Raw genomic sequence first — 25,662 nt, 5'->3', positions numbered from 1 at the left:
AGGAAGCACACGTGACAGGGAGGCCATGCGTTCCCACAGCAGTCATACTCGTTCTCCTTGTAAATTCCAGTTTGATTTCTTAACCCCTCAAGGGCATCAAGGAGAAGCAGATCCACAGCTGTTTTGGGGGGTGGGAGGTTGGGATGGGCACTCTCTCTCATCAGGCACTTATTAAGGACCTGGGGTGTGTACAGTGATAAACTGTTATTTCAAGCTTCCTCTGCTGAAACCCCCATGGCCCTCTAACAGATGGTCTTCAAGAAGGAGCCTGGCATGTGCAGATGTGTCTGTCTGAATGCCTCTGCCTACTCACCAAGCTTGTACCACATATCACGGATGGAGAAGCCAATTAGCCGTCTCATGTCCCCATACCTAGGAGAAACAAAAAAAATGTCTGCTTCAGGCATCACCTCAGAGATTCTCACAAACCTCCCCCCTCCTTTTCAGGAGCTCCAAATGCAACCTACTTATTCAGGATTTTGTTGTATTTGGCGTGCGAGAACTGCTCCAGCTGCAGAGAATCCTGAGTGATAAAAGCCACTGCCAGATGAAAATAGTTGTTCCACAGCTGTAAATGAAAGAATGGAGAACCGTCATCGGGAGGGCTGAAGTGGGGAAGCACATTAAACGCTGGGTAATGTGAATAATTTATGAAGATGGAAGAAGATAGAGGCAGAACCAGTTTAATTCTGTGCACTGCAATTTTCTAACTGGCACTGACTGTGAAATTAACATTCCAGCCAAAGGAGGACAATGGATGGATTTCTCTAGGCACTGACCATGTACATCCTCTCTCTGACAACAGGATTTGGGCAAGGAGAAAGATTTTAGGGCTGCTCTTTCTTTATTGCTGTTGTTTTGCTTCACTTTGCTTTTCTGGAAAATGAATAATTCAGCCCAGCTGGGTGTCCTGGTGAGGTGGTTCTCTGCCCTAGAATTAGGGGGCAATAAGGGATAAGGATTTCAGTGACCCTCAGATCAATTCTAAAGGAAATCAACCCTCAGTATTCACTGGAAGGACTAATACTAAACCTGAAGCTTCCGGTGCAAAGAGCCAACTCATTGGAAAAGACCCTGATGCTGGGCAAGACTGAAGGCAGAAGAAGGGGGCGGCAGAAGATGAGACTGTTGGATAGCATCACTGACTCAATGGACATGAACCTGAGCAAACTCCAGGAGATACTGGAGGATGGGGAAGCCTGGTGTGTTGCAGTCCATGGGCTCACAAAGAGCTGGACGTGACTTAGCAACTGAACAGCAACAACAGCGTCTCTGGAAGTCTTTTCTAATTCAGCTGGCAGCAGAGGACCAGCCTGCCGCCTATTCTACCTTAGGATATGTCGCCTTCTCCTTCCCTTTAGCTCTATGGTTTTGAAGTTTGGTCCTGGACCAGTAGCATCGACATCACCTAGGAACTCGTTAGAAATGGAGATTCTCTGGCCCCACTCCGACCTACTGAATCCAACCCCAGAAATCCATGTGTTCACAAGCACTCCGGTGATTCTCATGCTCATTTGAGTTCAAGGGCCACTGAGGCCCAGCTGATAAGTAGGCTTACCATAATTTTAACATTTACATGATCTCTTGGTGCTAAATGCAGAGACTAGAAGCCACTCCACCCGCTCATGGTGAAACAGGTCCAGCAAAGTGTGCAGCAGAGGGAAAGTGCTCCAAAGATTAGCAGAAGTGACAGTGACATTGATGCAGGATACAGAACGGAGAGATCGAGACTCAAACCAAGGTACTGTTGAGCCTCAGTGAAGCCATCTGCAAGGGGGGGCGGTTACCTCTGTATCACTGCAGAGGACTGTGGTAAAGATGATGTGGTTAAAGGGCATGGATCTCAGTAAGAGTGCCAAAGCTCTGGTTAGCTTTATTATTCTTTTCATTATTCTGGTGACTTCTTTGGTACCAAAGCAAATAATAGTACAACCTGGTGCCTTTGGTGCTCAAGGGCAATTATTACAAGATGTCATGGCCCTGAAAGGAGCAGGTGGGGGACAGCTTTGATGGACGAAGCCCATACATGTCCAGCATCCTCTAAATGTTGACTAGCCAAGAGGAGGGGTAACACCAGCTAGAGAAATCACCTGCCAATGAGGCTGCCATCTTTCACTCAAAGATGCTCACTGGAGGTTTCCAATGGCCAAGACTAAGTGAAAAGCAGCTATACTTTTGGTAACATCCTTACTGCTGGCTTCCCTGGTGGCTCAGACGGTAAAGCATCTGCCTGCAATGTGGGAGACCCGGGTTAGATTCCTGGGTCGGGAAGATCCCCTGGAGAAGGAAATGGTAACCCACTGCAGCACTCTTGCCTAGAAAATCCCATGGATGGAGGACCCTGATCGGCTACAGTCCATGGGGTCCCAAAGAGTCGGACACGACTGAGCGACTTCACTTTCACTTACTGCTGTTACTTTCACATGAGTTTGTGGCTCCTGTTTCAGAGAAAAGCAAAACAAGCCCTTTGTTTTACCATGGGCCAGACGCTTTCCCACATAGCCCTCCCTCCACCTCTCAGAACCTGGCAGCCATTATTAGACTCATTTTACAGATGAGAAGAACAAGGTTTAGAGGGGTGAAGTATTTTGCCTAAGGTCACACAGCTTGTTATACATACAGCAGAGCTGGGATTTAAACCCAGGCTTACTGATTGATGGGGCTTCCCTGGTGGCTCAGATAGTAAAGAATCCACCTGCAATGCAGGAGACCCAGGTTCAATCCCTGGGTTGGGAAGATCCCCTCCCTGGAGAAGGGAATGGCCACCCACTCCAGTATTCTTGCCTGGAGAATTCCATGGACAGAGGAGCCTGGAGGGATACAGTCCATGGAGTCACAGAGTTGGACGTGACTGAGCGACTAACACTTTCACTTTACTTTTTCACTACTGATTGACACTCAGGTCTCTTTCTACATGCTGTGGTCTGTGTTTAGCAGAGACTATACTGACACGTATTTACAGAACACCTTCAATGGGCCAGGTGTCATCATGTGGGGCTGGGGCAGTGGTTACACAGACAGCAGCTCCTGCCCTCGTGCAGCTTATACTCTGTTGAGGGAATAGCTTTCCTTCTTTTACTTGAAACTTTATTTCTCAGAGTCCAAAAGACCAAGTCTTTCCGGGGTGCAGTGAAGTGACCTCCTGGCTTGTGGCCCCCATAAAATCAACTCAGCACACAGAGCCCCGAAGGACCAGATCCTATCCCTCCCTTCCTCAAAGTCTTCCAAAGGCGCCCCATCACTCTGAGAATCAGATCTCAAGCTCTTCTGTTTCCATAGTAACCCTGCTTCCAAACACAGTGAGGGTCAGGGTGTCTCTCAGCCACACCAGCTGCCCTTCCTCCTGGTGACCCCATGACTTGCAAGTTCTGACAATGTATTGCTTTGTTTGCTCAAGCTCAGAGCTCACAGCTCGTCCTGTTTAAGACCAAGATACGAAACCACGAGCCAAGGAAAGGGAAAACCTGGTCATAGGGCATGGAATGGGTTATTTTTTAGGGTGAGAAATTCCTGAATTTAGGGGATTTCAAAAGAGTAATCAGGATACAACAGGAAATAGATGTGTAACAAAGTGAGCTGAATTGGTATTGCTTTTGAGAAAAATTCCAGAAATCTCACACCTAACATGTTTGAGAACACCTAAACATGTCAAATCTAATGAAACTTCTTACTAAGTTCTACCTCTATTCTACCTGACTTAGTCCCTCAGAAATGTTATATGTCACCCTATTCCTGATTTTCTTTTTGTTTAAAGTTGAGATATAATTCACATATCATAACATTAACTTTTAAAAGTATACCATTCAGCGGGTTTTACCATACTCACTACTAGATTTACTGCTAGATTTACTGGTAGTAAATCATCACTGCTGCTGCTGCTAAATCGCTTCAACTACTATTTAATTTTAGAACATTTTCATCATCCCCCAAAGAAAGCTTCCACCCATTAGCAACCACTGCCATTGTTCCATCCCCCTCAGCCCCTGGCAACCACAAAGCTACTTCAGTCGCTGTAGATCTGCCTCTTCTGCCATTTCAGAGACATGGAGTCATAAAACATGCGGCTTTTCACGTCCGGCTCCTTCACTAAGCGTGATGTTTCCAGGGCCCATCCGCACTGTGGCAGTGTCAGTACTTCATCTGTGTCTATTGCTGGACACTACTCTGGGTATCGCTGTGTACAGATAAACTACGTTTTGTTTGTCCAATATGGACATTTGGTTTGTTCCTACCTTTTGGCTTTTAGGCCTTCCCTGATAGCTCAGTTGGCAAAGAATCGAGTGTGCAAAGTTGGTAAAGAATCCGTGTTCAATTCCTGGATCGGGAAGACCCGCTGGAGAAAGGATAGGCTACCCACTCCAGTATTCTTGGGCTTCCCTTGTGGCTACAATTTGCCTACAATGCGGAGGACCTGGAATTATTGGGCTTCCTTTGTGGCTCAGCTGGTAAGGAATTCGCCTGCAATGTGGGGGGCCTGGATTCAATCCCTGGGTTGGGAAGATCCCTTGCAGAAGGGAAAGGCTACCCACTCCAGTATTCTGCCCTGGAGAATTCCATGGACTATATGGCCCATGGGGTTGCAAAGAGTCAGACACATCTGGGCCACTTTCACTTAGCTTCACTCTAAAACTGGAAAAAAATTACAGGAGGAAGATTAAATATTCTTGGGCTTCCCTGATAGCTCAATTGGTAAAGAATCTGCCTGCAATGCAGGAGACCCTGGTTTGATTCCTGGGGTCAGGAAGATTCACTGGAGAAGGGATCAGCTACCTATTCCAGTATTCTTGGGCTTCCCTTGTGGCTTAGCTGGTAAAGAATCCACCTGCAATGTGGGAGACCTAGGTTCGATCCCTGGGTTGGGAAGATCCCCTGGAAAAGGGAAAGGCTACCCACTCCAGTATTCTGGTTTGGAGAATTCCATGGACTATATAGTCCATGGTATTGCAAATTTTTTTAGGGCTTCCCTGGTATCTCAGAGGGTAAAAAGTCTGCCTGCAATGTGGGACACACACAGGTTTGATCCCTCGGTTGGGAAGATCCTCTGGAGAAGGAAATGGCAGCCCACTGCAGTATTCTTGCTTAGAGAATCCCATGGACAGAGGAGCCCGGCAGACTACAGTCTGTAAGGGCACAAAGAGTTGGACATGACTGAGTGATTTCACTTAAGCTTAAGCTTTGGCCTTTATGGATAATGCTGCTATGAACATTTCCATATGAATTTCTGTGAACATATGTTTTTGGTTCTCTTGGATACATAATTAGGATTGCACTTGATTTTCTTTTGATTTCCCTCCTTGAAGATCTTTGTGAATCACGAGACCATAGGTCCAGTGCTTCTTTTTCTCAGTAGGTCAGAAATTACGCCCCCTAGCCTGGATGGGAGGGAGGTTTCAGGGAGAATGGATGCATGTATGCAGGCATGCACATGGTCACTACAGCCGTACCCTAGGGACTGTAGTCCGCCAGGGTCCTCTGTCCATGGGATTCTCCAGGCAAGAACATGAGTGGATTGCCGTGCCCTCCTCCAGGGATCTTCCCAACCCAGGGATCAAACCCATGACTCCTGTAGCTCCGGCATTGCAGGCAGATTCTTTACCACTGACCCACTAGGGAAGCCTGGATATATGTATATGTATGGCTGAGTCCCTTTCATCGGAAACTATCATAACATTGTTAATCAGCCTCACCTCAATACAAAATAAGAAGTTCAAAAGAAAAAAAGCAGTAATGGTATCCCCAAGTGTTACACCCACAGCCCCCCTCCAGTTCTGCCCATGAGGCTCCGTGGGGCTGACCCTGGGACTGAGGGGAGGCTGTCCTGGCCAGCAGCTCCATGGAGGGCCTGGGAGTGAGCAGTGGCAGCGACTAGACACAGCTGGACACTCGTGACACCTCCTCCCTGCACCTTCCTGACTCTTGCTCCTCAAGAGTCAGAGCCAAATGAACTAATCTGGCATTCCTGGCAGTTTCCAATGTTTTCTTCCGCAGCAAACTGCCTATTCCAGGGAGGGGGAGGAACTGGTCTGTTCAGACTCACAGATACAACACGAGCATCTCGGTCCCCATGGCACTGTTCATGGTAGTTCTCACACCTGCAGCAGCCAAGTCTCATCCTTTCATCAAAGCCCAGCTCAAGACCTACCACCTCCACCAGGCCTTCCCAGAAGGCAGAACTCATCAGGCCTGCTCAGCCCTTCCAGATTTGAGTAGTGTGAGTAGGTGCAACCAAAGATGTGGATTCATTCCATTTCACACGCGAACTTGTGTTCCACTCACTTCCCATGACGTGATGGTCCAGTGGTTCAGAGTGTGCATCAGTACCTCACACTAGGGGATGAACACCAGTCTCTCTTACTGGCTGAGCTATTGTTGGCTAGTCACTGGACCTTTCTGAGCCTCATTTTTCTTACTTATAAAATGGAAAAAATCATGGTAACTACCATAAAAAGTTGTTATAAGTGCTGGATGAAATAGTGTGTGCTTGGAGACATCCACCAGCACGCCGTCAATAGCATGCTGGTGTTGGCCTTGGTGCTGGCTCCTCTGTAAGGCCCACCAGTACCAAGGGTCCTGGCTTCCACTTCCTTGTATCCTTAATGCCAAATTCCACACAATGGCTTGAATACAGTGCTCCAGAAAATATTTATTTATTGATCTCCATTTTGTTAGAGAGATTCTCCAGTTGTTTCAGAAGATTTCACGTTTTTCTTTCCTCCCTGCCCCAAGCTGCCTGGTGGCATTTTATTAAGAGCCCTGCTGGATGGCTCAGGGAAGCCACAGAATCTCTGGCTAAACACACAGGTTCCTTTTCCCTGGGGAAGAAGTAAGGTGATTTCTGATTGGGAATTTCATATTTTGAAACCACAGGACAATAGAAGGTTAAAGCTGGGATAAATTTACAGGTCATCTGATCCAATTCTATTCACAGATGTAAACAGTGAGATCCAGATAAATTAAACAACCACCCAGTCATACTGCTGTTGGGTGTAATTAGAACCCAGCTATTTTAATTAACTCTCAAAAATTATAAATGTAGTATGCATACAGTAAAAAAATTAAATGGTTGAAAGGTTAAATAGTAAAAGTTATTTTCCATCCTACCTTGGACCCAAGTCTAATTCCCCAGAAGACAATATTGTTAACAATTTACCAGCTATCCTTCCAAAATTTTTTGTGTATAAACAAACATATGTATAGACATCTTTTTTCTAATAGTCTGCTCTACTTTGCTGTTTTCTCTCATCAATATTACGTGCAGATGTTTCCACATTAGCGTATACAGATCTGCTTCATTCTCTTTTATTGCTGCGTGGTCTGCTGCTTTAAGAATGCACTTCAATTTTAACCAGTTTCCTATTTACAGACATTTAGCTGGACTGCAACTCGTTTCTTCTTTAGCATCCATGCTGTAATCAACATGCTTGTTTATACGTCTTTATGCACGAGAGACTGTTTGGTAGTATATGTTCCTAGAGGTGGAACCGCTAAGGCCCAGGGTCTGTGCAGATTTTGTTACTGTTTGTTGTCTTTGTTGCTTGTTTTCATAGATACTATCAGGTTGCCTTCCAGAATTCCAATCCAGTTACCAGCTCCCTTGTCCTGGGCAAACTACCCTCTCTCTTTCAACAGAATCTAAAGGGAGCATCCCAGATGGTGCTAGAGCTAAAGAACCCACCTGCCAATGCAGGGGATGTAAGAGACATGGGTCCCATCCCTGGGTTGGGAAGATCCCCTGGAGGAGGGCATGGCAACCCACTCCAGAATTCCTGCCTGGAGAATCCCATGGACAAAGGACCCTGCTGGACTACAGCCCATAGGGTTGCGTAGGATAAGACACGACTGAAGTGACTTAGCAAGCATGCAAACTACTACCCAGTTTTGTGATCTCAGTTCAAAAATCACTTCCTGGAGAAGTCTTCCCAGCTCGCTTGGACTAAAGTAAATTGACCCTCATTTCAGTCTGTTCACAGGATTCAGGACATATCTTAAGCAGAAGTATTGTGTTGGCCAAAAAGTTTGTTGGGGTGTACCATGGTACAGAAAAACCTGAACGAAACCTTTGGCTAACCCAATCATTTATTTTGTCTCCTCTACCAGATACAAGCATCATGCAAGCAAGAACTTCATCTCTTTATCTTCTGTTGTACATCCAGTGACTAAGATCATGTCTAACCCAGCATACACTCAGGAAATATTTATTGAAAGTATTCATTAATAAGCCCAGCACTTACGCATGTGTCCTTGTTAAATCCTCCCCAGAAACTAAGCTATTTGTATTATGGTTCGCCCCATTTTTAGAGAGCAGGAGATTGAGGCCCAGAGAGGTTGAAGAACTGGCCCAAGGCTCCACAGTTATAAAACGGTGAAGCTGGCATTTGAATCCAAGTGTATGTGTCTCCAGAAGGCATAGTCTTGAACTACTCTGCTCTTCTGTTGAAATTGCTTTTCTTCTTTCTTGATATCCCATTAGCCTTTTTTGCTGGTTGAGGTTCATCCACTGGCTCATCAGATATCTTTACAGCAGAGACATCAAAAATCTTTGATCCTATAAGATTCTTTCTCAATGGCCTTGAATTATTATTTAGCCCAAATTATTAATTAAAAAAAAATAAAGGCCCAATACCCAGGGTTGCTAAAACGCAGTCATTGTACCCTCCCCTGTGGTGGAAAGACTCAGGTGCCATGGCCATTCTGAAGATGCCATTAATTTTGGGGGTGAAAGTTTCCAATTACAGATTCAGGTTGGGAGCATCAACTAGAGGTTGTCTGTGACCCTCAGGCTAAGTAGGCAGGGCCACAGAAGCTGTCAGCAAGCACGTGACCACCTTGCTGCCTGGAAGAGGTGTCCTGCGGTGCCCTCCCTGTGGGGAGTGCTCTGGGCCTCTGCAGGGCTTCAGTGAGTGCTGCACGTGCTCCTTCTCTCATTTTTTGCCATCTCTGGTTACACTGCCCCTTATAGAGACCAAGCCTGCCCTCAGTCTTCCACAATGGCTGGGGATATGCTGGTAGGTTTTCATTTCACAGGGTCTCCAGTATAGGTTCAAAAATGATCCCAAGATATTTGCTGCCCAGATGATCCAGAGATGCCTCAAGACTAAGGCTAGAATTAATGAAGGCAGAGCCAATTAGAGCTTCCCAAGTGGAGAGAATGGTCTTAGTAGCAAGCGGATACCTGCCTAAGATGGAAATATTTACCTGGAGCCACAGAACACATCTGGTCCACTGATTTCTGGGCCAATCAGAGTTTTTAACATCTAGAGGGCCAGGAAGAGCTAACATGAACCGACAGTGTTTCTGGAACTACCTAGAGCTGTCTGTTAGGTCCAAAAGGCACCCTATTTCTGAGAGATAGTACAGAAGAGTGAAAAGACTGGGGTTGAATTTCAGCAGCCCCACTTAATAGTTGATGACCTTTAATAGGAAAATCAATCACTTCTCTGAAGTTCAGTTTACTCACCAGTAAAATGGATATTTCCCAACCTAACAGGGTTGTGATAAGGGTCAAAATGCCCTACATCAACACCTAACAAAAGTTAGTCATCTTCTTCAAAAGCTTGGATGCTAGAAGATGGATTTATAGTCTGCTATTGAGACTCCAAGGTCCTTGAGGGCAGAGCAATGTTCTGCTTTGCTTCTGAATTTCTCAAAGCTTATTGTAATAGTTTGGACTCATGAACACTGCTCTTAAAAATTCTCACTGAGTTAAACTGGAAATCTCTTAATGTTCCTTGACCAGGCAAAGAGATGTGAATGTCAAGGCCCAGTATCTTGAATATGCCTGGGAATGCAAATTTTTTTAGCCCCAAGCAGGAAATGTCATTTTTGTAATTCCCAGGTCTCATCACCTACAGAATGGCACCCACAGAGCTTCCTGCTTTTTTGCCCTTTGAAGCATAAAACCCCAGTTTCGGAAAAGATACTCAGGATAATCCAATTGCACTTGCTCCTCCTCTGGACAGCAGCTGCCCAGGCCAGCAGCACTTAGCAATGGATGCTGTTGCTGCTGATATTAAATGCATAATTAGTGAAACTGTAAGAAGGAAACAAGGCGTGTTCCAGCAGGGCACAGAGAACAGATCCATTCTCACACGCATGGGGTGAAGGTGGCACAGAGAAGGTTGAAGAATGGTCCTCTCCTTGAGTGCTTCCCAATAAATACCTATGGAAGTCTCATTAGGAAAAGAGACTTATTTCACCTTGGAATGTTGGCCACTTGCCAGTTTACAGATCTCGTGGGTGTGACGGTCCTAGGCAGTGCTGCGGTGACCAGAAAGGGGCCTCCCTACGGTCCTGTTTGCGGAGGACTGACACAGGGGTTCCCTGACCTGACAAGTCTAGGAGCATCATCGCCATCACCACGGTCATCACTGAAATGATAATTACTGTAACTACAAGGAGTTAATACTTATTAAGCAGCCACCACGTTCCTGGCATTGTTCTAGGTATTTTCCATGAATTAGTTCACTCAGTCCTCTCAACAAGCCAGTAACATAGCTACTGTCAGTGCCATCGCTTGATGTGGAGGACAGTGAGGCACAGAGAGATTCAGTAATTTGCCTAAAGTCACAGAGCTCCTAAGCTCAAACCTTCCATGTATGAAGCCCCACTTCTCTGGGCAACTTTCAGATGCAGATTTCCTTTCAGGAAAACTGGATAAACCTAAGAGAATGGCATGAATCTGAGCTTCTCTTGGAAAGTATCCCCTTAAGACCATGGAGGAGAGCCAGAGTCAGGAAACCCAGGCTGGGGCTGCCATTGCCAACACCCATGGAAAGAGACGAGCAAACCAGCCACTGGTTTTATGGCACAAACGTGGCCTTGCTGCTGGTCCCTAGGGGTGCCGTTCCAAGCTGCCCCTTCAAAAAAGCTATGGCCTTATTAACTTCCCGGATCACATGCTCATAACTGGAGCCTGCAGGCATCTGGGCCATATTTGGAAGGGGATCAAACACTTCTCCGGATTCAAACAGCCAAAGTGACATGTTTTGTTTCCATGTCAAAGATTTATACCTCTCACCCAGCCCCTGCCAAGCAATCAACCCAGTGTGGGGGTGAAGCTCCAGCTCTAGCCTGTGCCCACAGTGATCTGCAGGCTCCAGTGCCAGACACTGCTGTGTGTTCAGGCCACCTCTGCACTGACACGCGGTGTGACCTCAGGCTGTCTGCTCATCGCCTGGGAGTCTCAGTGCCCACATACCCCCAGCAGAGAAAATCACAGCCATGGTGACTACCTTGTAGGGCAGTCGAAAGGACTGAGAAAGATAAGGCAGCAAGTGTGAGATCCTGCACGTACAACACTGTCAGAAAAGGGCAGCTGTTCCTTTCGTCATCATTATCATTCTAGTTCAGTTGCTTGATTTAAATACAAGGTAGTGGGAGAGAATCGTATTCAAAGATACTGTGGTGGTGTTTCATTGCTAAGTTGCGTCTGACTCTTGAGACCCCGTGAACTGTAGCCCGCCAGGCTCCTCTGTCCATGGGATTCTCTTGGCAAGAATACTGGAGTGGGTTGCCATTTCCTTCTCCAGGGAATCTTCCTGACCCAGGGATCGAACCCAGGTCTCCTGAATTGCAGGCAGATTCTTTACCAACTGAGCTATGAGGATAATATTATTCAAAGATAATATTTATTGAGTATTTATAGGCTGGTGCTGCTAGCAGAGTGGATCTCACAGACCTCAGCCCAAGTGTCACCTCCCGAGTTGTTCATTCAGTCGTGTCCAACTTTTTGTGATCCCATGGACTGCAGCATGCCAGGCTTCCCTGTCCTTCACTATCTCTTGGAGCCTGCTCAAACCCATGTCCATTGAGTCGGTGATGCCATCCAATCATTTCATCCTCTGTCATCCCCTTCTCCTCCTGCCTTCAATCTTTCCCAGCATCAGGGTCTTTTCCAATGAGTTGGTGCTTTGCATCAGGTGGCCAAAGTACTGGAGCTTCAGCTTTAGCATCAGTCCTTCTAATGAATATTCAGGGAATATTCACCTCCCCAGGGAGTCCTACTGTGTGCCAGACACAGAGCATAGAGTCTCTGTGGCTTCATACTCCCAAACTGACTTTCTACTAGAGGAAAGAAAGAGAATGGGCACGTAGGCAAATGAGAAAGGCAGCACCAAGCAGTGAAGAGACTACAGAGGCTACGGGGCGATGCGCAGTGACCACGGGGCTGTGGGGGCCCTTCAGAGAGGATCAGGTAGGGAGGCCTCCTGGAGGAGGAGGCGTTGGATCAGGAACTGCTGGGACCTTCCTAACAGGTGAATTTCCCGAGCAAGTGCACGTTTCCATTCTGGAAAAACCCCTTCAAAGTAGCAAGGGGAGGTATTGTCAGCATTTTACAGAAGAGTCCGCTGAGACACGGATGCAGTCCAGGACTTGCCTGAGGCTGCTCGGTGGGTCAGAGCCCAGACAGGAACTGAACACCCAAGACGAGCTGGCAGAAAAAGCTGTTGCCCCAGTTTGCTGGCTATTCCCTAAGTTTGTGCTTGAAGAGATCCTGGGGATCAGGGGCTTCCCTGGGGGGGTGGAAATCCCCTTTTAAGGATCTTCTCTCTCACACCTCAAGCCAGAAATAGCAACCCAGACTTGTCCAAAAGGCTTTGAAGAGCTGGTTCTTCTTGCCGGGCCGTGAGCAGATGAGTCACTCTGTCTGCCCAGGACCTCTGAAGCTCACAGAGGTCCTGGTCTTGTCTGCGTGCTAAAAGTGATTTCTGGAGGTATCAGAAAGTCACAAAAGTTTCATCTTTCAATATCTAAGAATGGCTGCTTTTCTAGGTACTGGTGAATAACAAAGTAAAAAAAAAAAGTGATAAATTTTTAAAAGGTAACACCTACTCTGACAATGAATGAACGCAAGTCTCTTCATTAGCACGATACATTATACAGTCACATTTGCATATGCTCCTCAGTTGATGACTATTTAATCAAGGACTGGGTTCCAAACGCTAAGTACTTCCTTCCCTCCCTAAACCCGCACCACTCTGTGGAAACCCCCCGAGGCACAGGCATAGCTCCCAAGTGTTTCAGGATGTGCCATCAGCCAGGTCTCTGGAAGAGCCCTGCCAGGACAGTTCAAGGCACGCGCAGTGCCTTACACTCACCTGGAACTCAAAGTTCGTGTTTTCCAGGAATTTCTGGTTCATGGTTTCTGCAAACTTGTTGATAGCTCTCAGGAAGACCCTAGAAGAGGGGAGAAGGTCAGCAAGCCATCTGAGCACGCTACCCTAGATGTCCCTCCCCCATGCTTCAGCCTGAAGGCCCCTCAGCGGGCGCCCCGGAGACTGAAGGAAGAGGCCGGCTGACCCATATTAGCACCTGCTCACACTGCGGACGTGGGGCCGCATTTACCTGGCCCTGTCTGGCTTCCTTTAGAAAATGTGTATTGTCTTTTGTTCGAACTGTTACAAGCTTGTGGCAGAAAATTCATGTCATCCAGAGAGATAGGAAGAAAAATTGCCTCCCCCCAAATAAAATAAATAAACAAACAACACGCCAGCCCATCCTATCATCTAGGGAAAACCATCCTTGACATGTTGATGAATGGAATTTCAAAGGTCTCCCTAGACATATATACACAAACCATATTTTAAAGATAGCATTTTGATAAATGGGGTTAAGTGATAAATTCTGTTTCACAGCCTCTTTTACTTGACAATAAACTGTGTGTTCCTTTCATGCCAATGAATTCAGATACATATCATTCCTTTTAATCACTGAAGAACATTCTATCGTATGGATGCATCACGGTTTCTTTCATCAGTCTTTCACTGACGGACCTTTATGTTGCTTCTCAGCACTTCCTGTTGTACACAGTGTTTCAGTGACCACTCTCCTATGTATGCCTTGCGTCTCCCATATATACCTCTTCTCGGCCCTTCTCTTGGAAGTGGTGATGCTGAGCAAATCTTATGCGTATTGAACATTTTTGTATCTGTTGTCAAATTGTGTTTCTTCTTGAATGTCTTGCCATCCATCTCTTCCTTTCCTTCTCCACTACTGACTGCCCTTGTAGCCTTTAACTCTTGCCCTTTCGACCTCTAGAATGCCCTGCCCTGTGGAATATCCCCAATCCTGTCGATCGCCCACTTCAATGGCCCCCCAAGGCCCACGGGATAAGTCCAAGCTCTTTCTTTTGACAGTGAATGTCCTCCATGACTGCCCTACCTTCTGTGCTAAGATTATCTCTCATGGCTAATCTGTGCCTCAGGTGGTTTTTGGAATGTACAGCTGTGTTCTTTTGTATAGAATGCCACCTCCTTCTAAATGCTTTAGGACATGGCCTGTTGCATCTTTCAGGACTCCAAACGACAGTCAGTGCAACTGCCTTTCCCAGACTGGATCACCATCTACAAGAGTTGTTTCTACTTCTATTTCTATTGTGATTCAATAACGACTGTCTCCTCCACTGTACTTGCCTTGAAATCAGAGACCCACTCCATAATCTCATCTACTCTCCAACCCACATGCCTCTGACTCCCAAATTTGATATCTTCATCCCTGACCTTTCTCCTGAGCTCCAGCTTACATTCCAGCTCTCAGCTCTGTGCTCTCACTTGAATGGCTGATAGGCGTTTCAAACGTACATGTCAAAAGCTCAGCTCCTATTATCTGCCTCTTTCTGTCGTCTTCCCATCTAAGTTAACAACAACTCCATTCTTCCAATTGCTCAAGGGGTGGGGAGGACTCAGCATCCTTAACTTTCCTTTCTCTTACATCTACACTTGACCTGTCAGCAAAACCTCTTAGCATCACTTGCAAAAAACATCTAAATTCAATTACTTCTCATCACCCACTGCCCACTGAACCAAGCCACCATCATTTCTCTCCTGGATTTTTGCAGCTACCAACTGCTACCTGCCTCACTGTGGCCAAGTCTCCATGGTGCACGTGTTTGCAGAATCTAAGAGGGCAGGGTCCAGACCTTACCTGTACCATAGTCTATAATTTTTGATTAATAGTAGACAATCAGTAATTTCTCTACTGAGTGTCTGGTCCAGAGGAAATGTCTATTTGGTTACCCATGGGAAGCCAGAAAAAGCAAGTGTTTATTAGGAGGTTATTGCTTTGTGTACTAACTGGGACTCAGTTCTCCTTGGGAGCTTCTGAGAGACTGTATTGAACATACTGGAACATGAGAAGTATCCTGGGCTGTTTCCCATTAATGCCAGCCCATCGCTGGTTGAAAGTTGCTCCTAGAGACTTTATGTCCCTAGCATTTCTGGTCTACCCTGCAGGTGGGCTGAGCAATCTCCTACAGCCAGAGAAAGCCCAGGGAATGAAGGAAGAAGGAAGCTCTCAGGATGCACAGGAAATGTCCATGTAAGCAGCAGACATATTTTGGGTGGGCCATGAGTGTGGGAAAGGCAAGTATAGCTACATCAGGCACTGCTTGTAAGGAAGTTGGGCCGGGTGTTCATTAAACACCAGATGTTCACGGAACAAAGACGGGAATGCATCCTGGTATCAGGATCACAAGATTTGTACACACTCACACAATTGGATGTGTTTTCTAGCTTTGGCACTTCTCAGCAGTGTGGGTTTGGGACATGTTAATATCATGCTTGACATTTAAGTGTCCTTGCTTGCAAAACAGCAGCAGCGTAACCCCTTTCACAGGGTTTCTACAGGGTATAAAGGCAGATGTATGGTCAGTGCTGAGCAGAGCGCCTGCCACAGGGTGACAAAAGCAACATGCCAGCTACGGCCACCCAGACCCCTCTGGATGACTTCATTCTTCTATGGGCAGGGCCCTGACAGCAGAATGGACAGTCAGAGGACAAGCTGCAGCCAGCAGGACTATGTAAAGACGGGAAATAAAAATCCCACAGAATCCTCCACCCCATCAGGCTGCCAAAAGTGAGATCTCTTCGGTTTCGTTATTCTGTCATTTGCTAGTGTGCCTTTGCAAAAACACTTATGTTTTTCTCCTTAAAGATTAGCATCTGATTCCCCAGATGGAAAGGCATTGAGTGGCTGTCATATTATGTATAAACATCTCAGACTGTCTAATATGTTACCAAAATGAGGGGTTTTACACATTTGCAGCAGCAATAAAACTATCAGTACTTTTAGTAACAGTTATTATTTTGATTGTCAACCTAAATCCGTCTCTGCCTTGCAAAGGCCAGTCCATTAACCAATTAATTAGCCCCCTGTGCAGATGGTAGGGACTAGTGGCAGATAGGGGCTGAACGACAGTAAACCAAGGCTCCTCCCTCTCTCTGGATTCTTCTGCAGCCATCCTTTGGAAATCAGAATATCGCTTGACTTTGATTTCCCATATATGGGTTTGGAAAAGCATGTCTTTTGTATTTTCTAAAAAAAAAATTGTGCTTAAAGCTTAAGCATTAATTTGTTGAAGTGTGTTGAATGAAAACACACTCAACTCTTTCTGTTACTTTAAAAAATGAACTTGAATTGTTGCAAACAAAAAATTCATAATCAAATATCAACCTAATATTTCCTGCTGAATTTCCTCCGAGATGCTTGGCAGACTCTACAAAAGTTAATACTAACCACAGTCACAGGTACCAATGAGCACCAGGCTCTGCACTAAGTACTCGGCATGGGTTCCTTCCTGGCTTTTTTTTTTTAATTCTCACATTAGCTCTCTGAGTTAGAGATTCATTTTCATTTTAGAGACGTGAATTTAGTTAACTTTCCCAAGAAGCCAGCTAATACATGTAAAAGTAGGATTTAAACAAACGTATGGTAAAGGCTAATACAGTTTTGTCAAGAGAACGCACTGGTCATAGCAAACACCCTCTTCCAACAACACAAGAAAAGACTCTACACATGGACATCACCAGATGGTCAATATCGAAATCAGATTGATCATATTCTTTGCAGCCAAAGATGGAGAAGCTCTATACAGTCAGCAAAAACAAGACCAGGAGTTGACTGTGGCTCAAATCATGAACTCCTTATTGCAAAATTCAGACTGAAATTGAAGAAAGTAGGGAAAACCACTAGACCATTCAGGTACGGCCTAAATCAAATCCCTTATGATTTATACAGTGGAAGTGAGAAATAGATTCAAGGGATTAGATCTGATAGACAGAGTGCCTGGTGAACTATGGACAGAGGTTCATGACATTGTACAGGAGACAGGGATCAAGACCATCCCCATGGAAAAGAAACGCAAAAAAGCAAAATGGTTGTCTGAGGAGGCCTTACAAATAGCTGTGAAAAGAAGAGAAGCAAAAAGCAAAGGAAAAAAGGAAAGATATACCCATTTGAATGCAGAGTTCCAAAGAAGAGCAAGGAGAGATAAGAAAGCCTTCCTCAGTGATCAGTGCAAAGAAAGAGAAGAAAACAATAGAATGAGAAAGACAAGAGATCTCTTTAAGAAAATTAGAGATACCATGGGAACATTTCATGCAAAGATGGGCACAATAAAGGACAGAAATGGTATGGACCTAACGGAAGCAGAAGATATTATGAAGAGGTGGCAAGAATACACAGAAGAACTGTACAAAAAAGAGCTTCACGACCCAGATAATCATGATGGTGTGATCACTCACCTAGAGTCAGACATCCTGGAATGTGAAGTCAAGTGGGACTTCGGAAGCATCACTATGAACAAAGCTAGTGGAGGCGATGGAATTCCAGCTGAGCTATTTCAAATCCTGAAAGATGATGCTGTGAAAGTGCTGCACTCAATATGCCAGCAAATTTGGCAAACTCAGCAGTGGCCACAGGACTGGAAAAGGTCAGTTTTCATTCCGATCCCAAAGAAAGGCAATGCCAAATGATGTTCAAACTACTGCACATTTGCACTCATCTCACACACTAATCAAATAATGCTCAAAATTCTCCAAGCCAGGCTTCAACAGCATGTGAATCGTGACCTTCTAGATGTTCAAGCTGGATTTAGAAAAGGCAGAGGAGCAGAGATCAAATTTCCAACCTCTGCTGGATCATCAAAAAAGCAAAAGAATTCTAGAAAAACATCTATCTGCTTTATTGACTATGCCAAAGCCTTTGACTGTGTGGATCATCACAAACTATTGAAAGTTCTTAAAGAGATGGGAATGCCAGACCATCTGACCTGCCTCTTGAGAAATCTGTATGCAGGTCAGGAAGCAACTGTTAGAACTGGATATGGAACAACAGACTGGTTCCAAATAGGGAGAGGAGTACGTCAAGGCTGTATATTGCCACCCTGCTTATTTAACTTATATGCAGAGTACATCATGAGAAATGCTGGGCTGGAAGAAGCACAAGCTGGAATCAAGATTTCTGGGAGAAATATCAATAACCTCAGATATGCAGATGACCCCACCCTTATGGCAGACAAAGAAGAAGAACTAAAGAGCCTCTTGATGAAAGTGAAAGAGGAGAGTGAAAAAGCTGGCTTACAGCTCAACATTCAGAAAACTAAGATCATGGTATCTGGTCCCATCACTTCATGGCAAGTAGATGGGGAAACAGTGGAAACAGTGAGAGACTTCATTTTTCGGGGCTCCAAAATCACTGCAGCTGGTGACTGCAGCCATGATATTAAGACGTTTATTCTTTGGAAGAAAAGCTATGACCAACCTAGACAGAAGAGACGTTACTTTGCCAACAAAGGTCCATCTAGTCAAGGGTATGGTTTTTACAGTATAGATGTGAGAGTTGGATTATAAAGAAAGCTGAGTGCCAAAGAATTTATGCTTTTGAACTGTGATGTTGGAGAAGACTTTTGAGAATCCCTTGAACTGCAAGGAGATCCAACCAGGCCATCCTAAAGGAAATCAGTCCTGAATATTCATTGGAAGGACTGATGTTGAAGCTGAAACTAAAGTACTTTGGCCACTTGATGTGAAGAACTGATTCATTTGAAAAGACCCTGATGCTGGGAAAGATTGAAGGCAGGAGCAGAAGGGGATGACAGAGGATGACATGGTTGGAGGGCATCACTGACTCAATGGACATGACTTTGAGTAAACTCTAGGAGCTGGTGATGGACTGAGAAGCCTGGCGTGCTGCAGTCCATGGGGTCGCAAAGAGTTGGACATGACTGAGAGACTGAACTGAGCTGAACTGAAGCTGCCTTCAGAACCTCAGTATTTAACCACCCTGCTATTTGGTCCACCAAGAAATATCTGTAATTCTGTTCAATCCAAGCTGTGAGCTCACCATTAATAATGAGAATGATGGGGGAATTATAGTTTTCATGTGTATACCCTGTGCCAAGTGCTCTACAGACATTGTTTCATTTAATCCTACAAACTGAAGTAGGTGTTATGTTGGCACCCATTTAACAGAAGAGGAAACTCAGCCCTGGAAATATCAAAACTCCCTATATTCACATAGCCAGTAAGCACCGGAGTCCACCCAATCTCAGGCTTGCCTTTCTTCAAAGTATCTGCAGTTAACCATACAGATATTCTGGCTCCCTTGAAGGCCAGCCTGCATGGCCTCTCAGCACTGGGCATGCTCCTCCTCGTGCCCACAAGGGAGCCCTTTCCCACTTAGTCCCCATCATCCTGCTGCTCTGCTCACAGCTGACTGGGCCCAGAACCAACACTTGACTCAGGCAAGCCTTCCACAGGCTGGCTAGAAGCCCATGGGTGATCTAGTGAGGGCACCCTAGCCTGGACAGTAGTAGATCAAATCCTTTTAGGCGTTTCAAAAGCAGAGCAACCAGGGAGAATGCAACAGACCCTGGCCTGAGTAGAAGCCATGAACAGATGACTCTGTGAGGCAGCAGAAGCCATATATAAGAGAAGTCAGCTGCTGTGGGTAGGAAGAAGCTGGCAGAAAGCGAGCCAAACTCCAGGCTGGTATGCTGAAAACTGCTCCATGTGAAGCCTCTCTGTAGCCGCTGGCCCAGGTTCCCAGCTTCCTACTTGCCTCCATGTATCAGAACAAATCCTCAATCCTGGAACAACTGCGAGTCCCTGTGGGTCTCATCTCCTGAATGAACCCATGCACCGCACACATTAGTCCTTGGACGGGATGCAGTAACAGAAGGCGCACGCACACGCCTCCAGGAGCTGAGCAGGCCTGCCTGGGGCACGTTCCCACTCTCCTGCTCCTCCAGGCTGTGGCCTTGAGCGGGTTGCTTCCCCTCTGGGACGCTCAGCCACCCCCTCTGTGTGATGAGCCGCATGTGAAGATGAAATGAGATGCGGTGCGTGAAGCTGGGGGCCCAGGGCCTCGGTGCGTAAGGGCCCTTCCTAAGTGCCCGTTGTGCTGCTGCCATTATCCTGAGCTGCCCGGCCACCTTGCGGCTCAGAGGCAGGAGGACCTGGGGATGAGAACACTCCAGTGTGACAATCAGCCCACGCACAGTAGTCGTACGATGTGAATAAAAGAGGCAACTGGAGGTGGACGTGCCCTTTCCAGTGAGAAAGCCCACGGCTGAGAGGGCCTCCCTGACTCCCATTCCCCTTGGTGCCGTGGTTAATGGGATGGAATTGATTCCACTGGTCAAAATTTGGAGATGGAGATAAAAAAGCTGGCCAGGGAAAGGGAGTCCTTCTTCTTCCCCTAGTAGCAGTGAGAAAGCCCTTTTCCCAGAGCCTTTATGTGGCTTCCCGCACAACACACAAGTTCTTCGCGATATTGTACATGAACAAAATGTGCCCAGAAACCTCTTTTCCCCTCCTCCATCTACACTTCGATCTAGGAATTAAACATTTGGGGTGGGGGTGAGGGGTGATGGTTGGGGATTTAGACACATCCCTAAAGTTTCTCTAAATGGACTGAATCAACACAAATATATTGAAGATATATGAGTGTCCTGGGCATCATGGAACCAAGAAGTTACAGGGCATCAGAGGATCCCAGCTCATGGTCAGGGCATGGCCCACTCCAAGTGCCCCTCTGTGAATTCTGGGCTCTAGTTAGGGGTGCAGCAGTCTCCTGGGACTGGAACCCGGGGGCCCAGGTGAGTGTCAGGATTAGATGTGCTGTGCTGGCTAAAAAAACCCATGGAGAAGCCTCCTTCTGGGTGACAGGTTTTGGAGTAGGTGGGATCAACAAAAAGGAAGTAGGTAGCAAAAATTAATGATGGTGGGAGAAAGGGGGAGTGGGTGTCAGTGATTGTAAGCAAACTGACAGGAGTGGCCCCGCACACACTGAGAACTTCTCCGCTCAGCTTTCTAGGGCCAGCTCTATGACCCTACTGTGTGCCTCGTGTGTGCCGGAGATGATATGAGATCTCAAAATATGTCACTGGTAAGGCAGATGAGATCCAGTCCAGGTGTGTCTCTTTTGTGAAATACTGGGGATATTCCCAGATCATAGGCATGTGAGAGCTAAAATAATAGCTAACATTTATGAAATGCTTGTTATATGCCAAACACTATTCTAACTACTTTATACATATTATTTCATTTTGATCTTCACAAAAATCCTTTGTGATAGGTCTTATTATTATCCCATTTTACAGTGAGAAACACAGAGTCCACAGTGATTAAGTAACTTTACCTGAGGTGATGGAACTATTAAATGGTGGAGGCAGGATTTGAGCCTGGGCAGTCATAAATCCTGACTTCTCTGGGCTCTGAACTCACTATAGTGGCTGCAGCATTTGGTCACACTTCCATGGGCATACTTACTGCCTCACCAACAAGACAGTAAGCACCCTGCCTTCTGGCACCACGGCGTGGATGGGCCTGTCCACCCGCTAGCCTCTGATGCCCAGGACACTCAGTATGCTTGTGTTGATGGACTCCATTTAGAGAAGCTTCAGGGATCTGTCTGACTCCCCAACCACCACCCCTCACCACCACCCCTCACCCCCGCCCCAAATGTTGGGGCAGATCAAAGTGCAGATAGAGGAGGGGGAAAGGGGTTCCTAGGCATATTTTGTTCATTTACAATGTTGCAAAGAATTTGATCATTCAAAAATTAACCATGCCACATACATCAGATCTTACTGAATGTTGCATCATACCAAAAAGAAAAATGCTCTCACAGGAGGGATTTCTTGCGGTAGACATGTCACTCTGTCTGCATACACAAGCAGTACACAGTGGAGGAGACATTCAGATCCGGAAAACTCCATTCCCTCCTCCAACAAGCAGATAAATCATAAACGACTAATACATACATACATAATAAGCAACCACAGGGATATTAGAAAAGCAGAAAATCATAAAAATATATAAGTATTAGGGAAGGAAGAAAGGAAGCGGCTTCCCTGGCGGCTCAGATGGTAGAGAATCTGCCTGCAATGAAGGAGACCTGGGTTTGGTCCCTGGATTGGGAAGATCCCCTGGAGAAGGGCATGGCAACCCTCTCCAGTATTCTTGCCTGGTGAATTCGATGGACAGAGGAGCCCGGTGGGCTACAGTCCATGGGGTGGCAAAGAGTCGGACACAACTGAGCGACCTACACTTTCATTTTCAATAGGGAAGAAAGGAAGGAAGCAAAGGAGAAAGGAAGGAAGGAAGGGAAGGAGGGAGGGGGGAGAAGAAGAAAGGAAGGAAGAAGGAAGGAAAAGAAGATATTGTAACATACAGGGCAACCAACATATGAAGTGTGCTTTGGCCACATGAATGGATGGAGCTTAGGCTGCATATTTTTAGAGAAGAAAAAATTACATTCTGGGAAATACTGATCTGGTTTACACCATGGTGTATGTTCCATTTGTCCAATTTTTGTTGAAATCTTCCATTAACTAGCTGCATGACCTTGGGCAAGTCACCTCTTTGGGCCTCTTTAAGTTATCTGAGCCAATAAATAAGCAGTGTGAACATCCTTACAATGCACTTCATAACACAAGCCTATTTCACAGGATAAAGCAGTAGAGACTAAGAACATGGACTCTTAAATGAGACATTAATATTAAAATGAGAAATTAATATTAAAAATACTTTAAAAACTCATGTATTTGGAAATTAAATGTCCACTTGTAAATGATTGGTGTATTTAAGAAGCCACAACAAGGAAAACTAGAAAATATTTGTAGTACAATGAAAATGAAAAGAGAATTTACCAGAATTTGTTGCAAGCAGCTGAAGCTGCTCAATGCAGTTAAATACAATACGGTATTTTGAATAAGGTATAAAAATAAATAATGGACACTAACATAAAATTTTGTGAAATTTGAACTAAATCTGTACCTACTGTATCACATGTTAATTTCCTTTTTTAAAAAAAAAAACAACAGTATTTCAGGTCTACTATATCCTTCCACTTATCTCTGTATTCATTCTATTCAGTTTTGAGAGTTTGCTATTAAAACTCCAACTAAAAGTCTCAATTTATCTACTTAAAAATAATTGTAATATGTAACAGAACTAAATGTAAGTTTGTTCTGTATTTTCCAAGTCTCTTGTAGATGTGATATCATATTTGCATAATTTACAAAAATACAATAAAGAAGTAAGCAAAGAAAAAAAAGAACATGGACTCATTGCCTGGCTTTGCTGGTTTTTGCTAGTAACACAACACTAAGTACTGCAACGCTAACAACATGTATTCTGTGTGTCAGTTTCCTCATGTATAAAATGTGGGTTACAACATTTTATCATATCAAAAAGTTGTTTCAAAGATTAAAGGAGTTAATACATCTAAGGTATTTACAATGGGAGCGTAATACATCTAGGTATACAATCTAGGTGTGTGATACATGTTAGCTATTATAACACCATACAAAATGCAAAAACTGAAAAAATTTCAAGTGCTCTGTAAATGGAAGGGATCACCATAGTTAGAAGATGAAGGAAATCTACAAGCTGAGCTATGTGCCTGCAAGAGAAAAACAGTCCTCTTTTCTGGATGACACCAGGCACATGCTTCTCTAGCCCAAGGCTACATTTGATTTCTGCACCTGGAGATGGCAATGCTCCCATTGCCTGAATTCTTCCCAGGTACCGGCAGTGATCTAAGGAGTAACTAGTCTATCCTCACACACACACATACACAAATACCATGAAATGGATATTATAATTATCCCCATTTTGCAGATCAGAAAACTGAGATGCCAAGAGGTTAAATGACTTTCCAGGAAAGAGAAGGTGGCAGAACTAAGTCTGAAACCCAGGCTGTATTTCTGAATTCAACTTATTTTATTTATTTATTTTATTGGAGTATAATTGCTTTATTACTTTGCCAACAAAGGTCCGTCTCATCAAGGTTATGGTTTTTCCAGTAGTCATGTATGGATGTCTTGGACTATAAAGAAAGCTGAGCACCGAAGAATTGATGCTTTTGAACTGTTGGAGAAGACTCTTGAGAGTCCCTAGGACTGCAAGGAGATCCAACCAGTCCATCCTAAAGGAGATCAGTCCTGGGTGTTCATTGGAAGGACTGATGTTGAAGCTGAAACTCCAATACTTTGGCCACCTAATGCGAAGAGCTGACTCATTTGAAAAGACCCTGATGCTGGGAAAGATTGAAGGCAGGAGGAGAAGGGGACGACAGAGGATGAGATGGTTGAATGGCATCACCGACTCAATGGAGATGAGTTTGAGTAGGCTCCGGGAATTGGTGATGAATGGGGAGTCCTGGTGTGCTGTGGTCTATGGGGTCGTGAAGAGTCAGACACAACTGAGTGACTGAACTGAACTGATAATTGCTCTGTAATATTCTGCTGTGCAATGAAGTAAATCAGATATATATAGACATATATCTTCTCCCTCTTTGCCCTCCCTCCCACCCTTCCCCCCATGATATCTCTCTAGCTCATCACAGAGCACCGAGCTGAGTTTCCTGGGCTTTATAGCAGGTTACAAGTAGCTGTTTCACACATCATAGTGTATATGTGCCAAACCTAATCTCAAATGTAGGAATTTCCTTCAGAGATGCAAATGTTTCTATTTAGTAGACGACTCCAGTTCCTTAGGTTCCCTTGCCTGCCTTTCTGCTCAGTTGCCCAGTCCAGGATATTTGCACATGCTCTGCTTGCCTTGGCATGCTCTGGCTGGCCTGGCACACTCTTCTCCCAACTCCCACCCCAACACTTGCTTTTCATCTCTCAGAGCACAGATCTAGATCACATCTTATAGTTCTCTTAATAAAGTACCTCTCTTATATAACCCTGCCATAATTTTACATTATTTATGAGATTATTTGATTAGTCTGTCTCTTCAATTGGATCACCAAAAAACGGTGACAAGCACCCTGAATGGTGTTATCTCCAAGTATATGTGTGTGTGCTCAGTCGTATCTGATTCTTTGGGACCCTATGGGGTGTAGCCCACCAGATTCCTCTGTCCATGGGATTCTCTAGGCAAGAAGTCTGGAGTGGGTTGCCATTTCCTTCTCCAGGTAATCTTCCCAACCCAGGAAATGAACCTGAGCCTCCTCCATCTCCTGCATTGGCAAGAGGGTTCTTTACCACTGCGCCACCTGGGAAACCCTAGGTCCCTTAGAAAACTATATTCTAATTTTGTAGGTTTAAAGAAGCAAAGACTATTGTATTGCCTCTAGGGTCCTGTCTCCCCTCCAAAGACTAAAGTCTGTGGCTAGCTGAGATTTCAGATAGGAACATTCCTTCAAAGCACTTCCGTGTGTTTCCTCTGGGATGACTGTTGGCAGCTCAGAGGGGGAGGCTGGCCTGATCAGGGAGGGCCCTGCCTCTGTGGGCGTCCATCTTCCTGACTCTGTATCAGTTGCGGATGTCTGTGCATTTGTCTGCTCATCATCCATTTCTGGTAGTAACTCTTAGATTTTCCTTTGAAGAATTACTCTCCCAGCCTCCCCCTTTGCTCCCAGACTTTGTAG

General features: G+C 45.3%; 1 protein-coding gene across 3 annotated transcripts in view; it reads right to left on the bottom strand.

Annotated features, from left to right (window-relative positions):
* DOCK2 (dedicator of cytokinesis 2) overlaps window positions 1-25,662 on the bottom strand; it is a 457,833-nt gene that overhangs the window by 77,909 nt on the left and 354,262 nt on the right. For all 3 annotated transcript variants that reach the window (XM_025270818.3, XM_025270819.3, XM_006075524.4), the window contains exons 30-32: window positions 13,098-13,176; window positions 468-568; window positions 314-372 (exon numbers count right to left, since the gene is read on the bottom strand). In XM_025270818.3, coding sequence (XP_025126603.2) covers window positions 314-372; window positions 468-568; window positions 13,098-13,176 — 239 coding nt within the window. The remainder of the gene's footprint in view (window positions 1-313; window positions 373-467; window positions 569-13,097; window positions 13,177-25,662) is intronic.

Source organism: Bubalus bubalis, chromosome 19 (assembly GCF_019923935.1).
Source record: "Bubalus bubalis isolate 160015118507 breed Murrah chromosome 19, NDDB_SH_1, whole genome shotgun sequence".
Taxonomy (NCBI): Eukaryota; Metazoa; Chordata; class Mammalia; order Artiodactyla; family Bovidae; genus Bubalus; species Bubalus bubalis.
The sequence above is the reverse complement of the archived record's forward strand: the minus strand, read 5'-3'. Positions and strand labels throughout refer to the sequence as shown.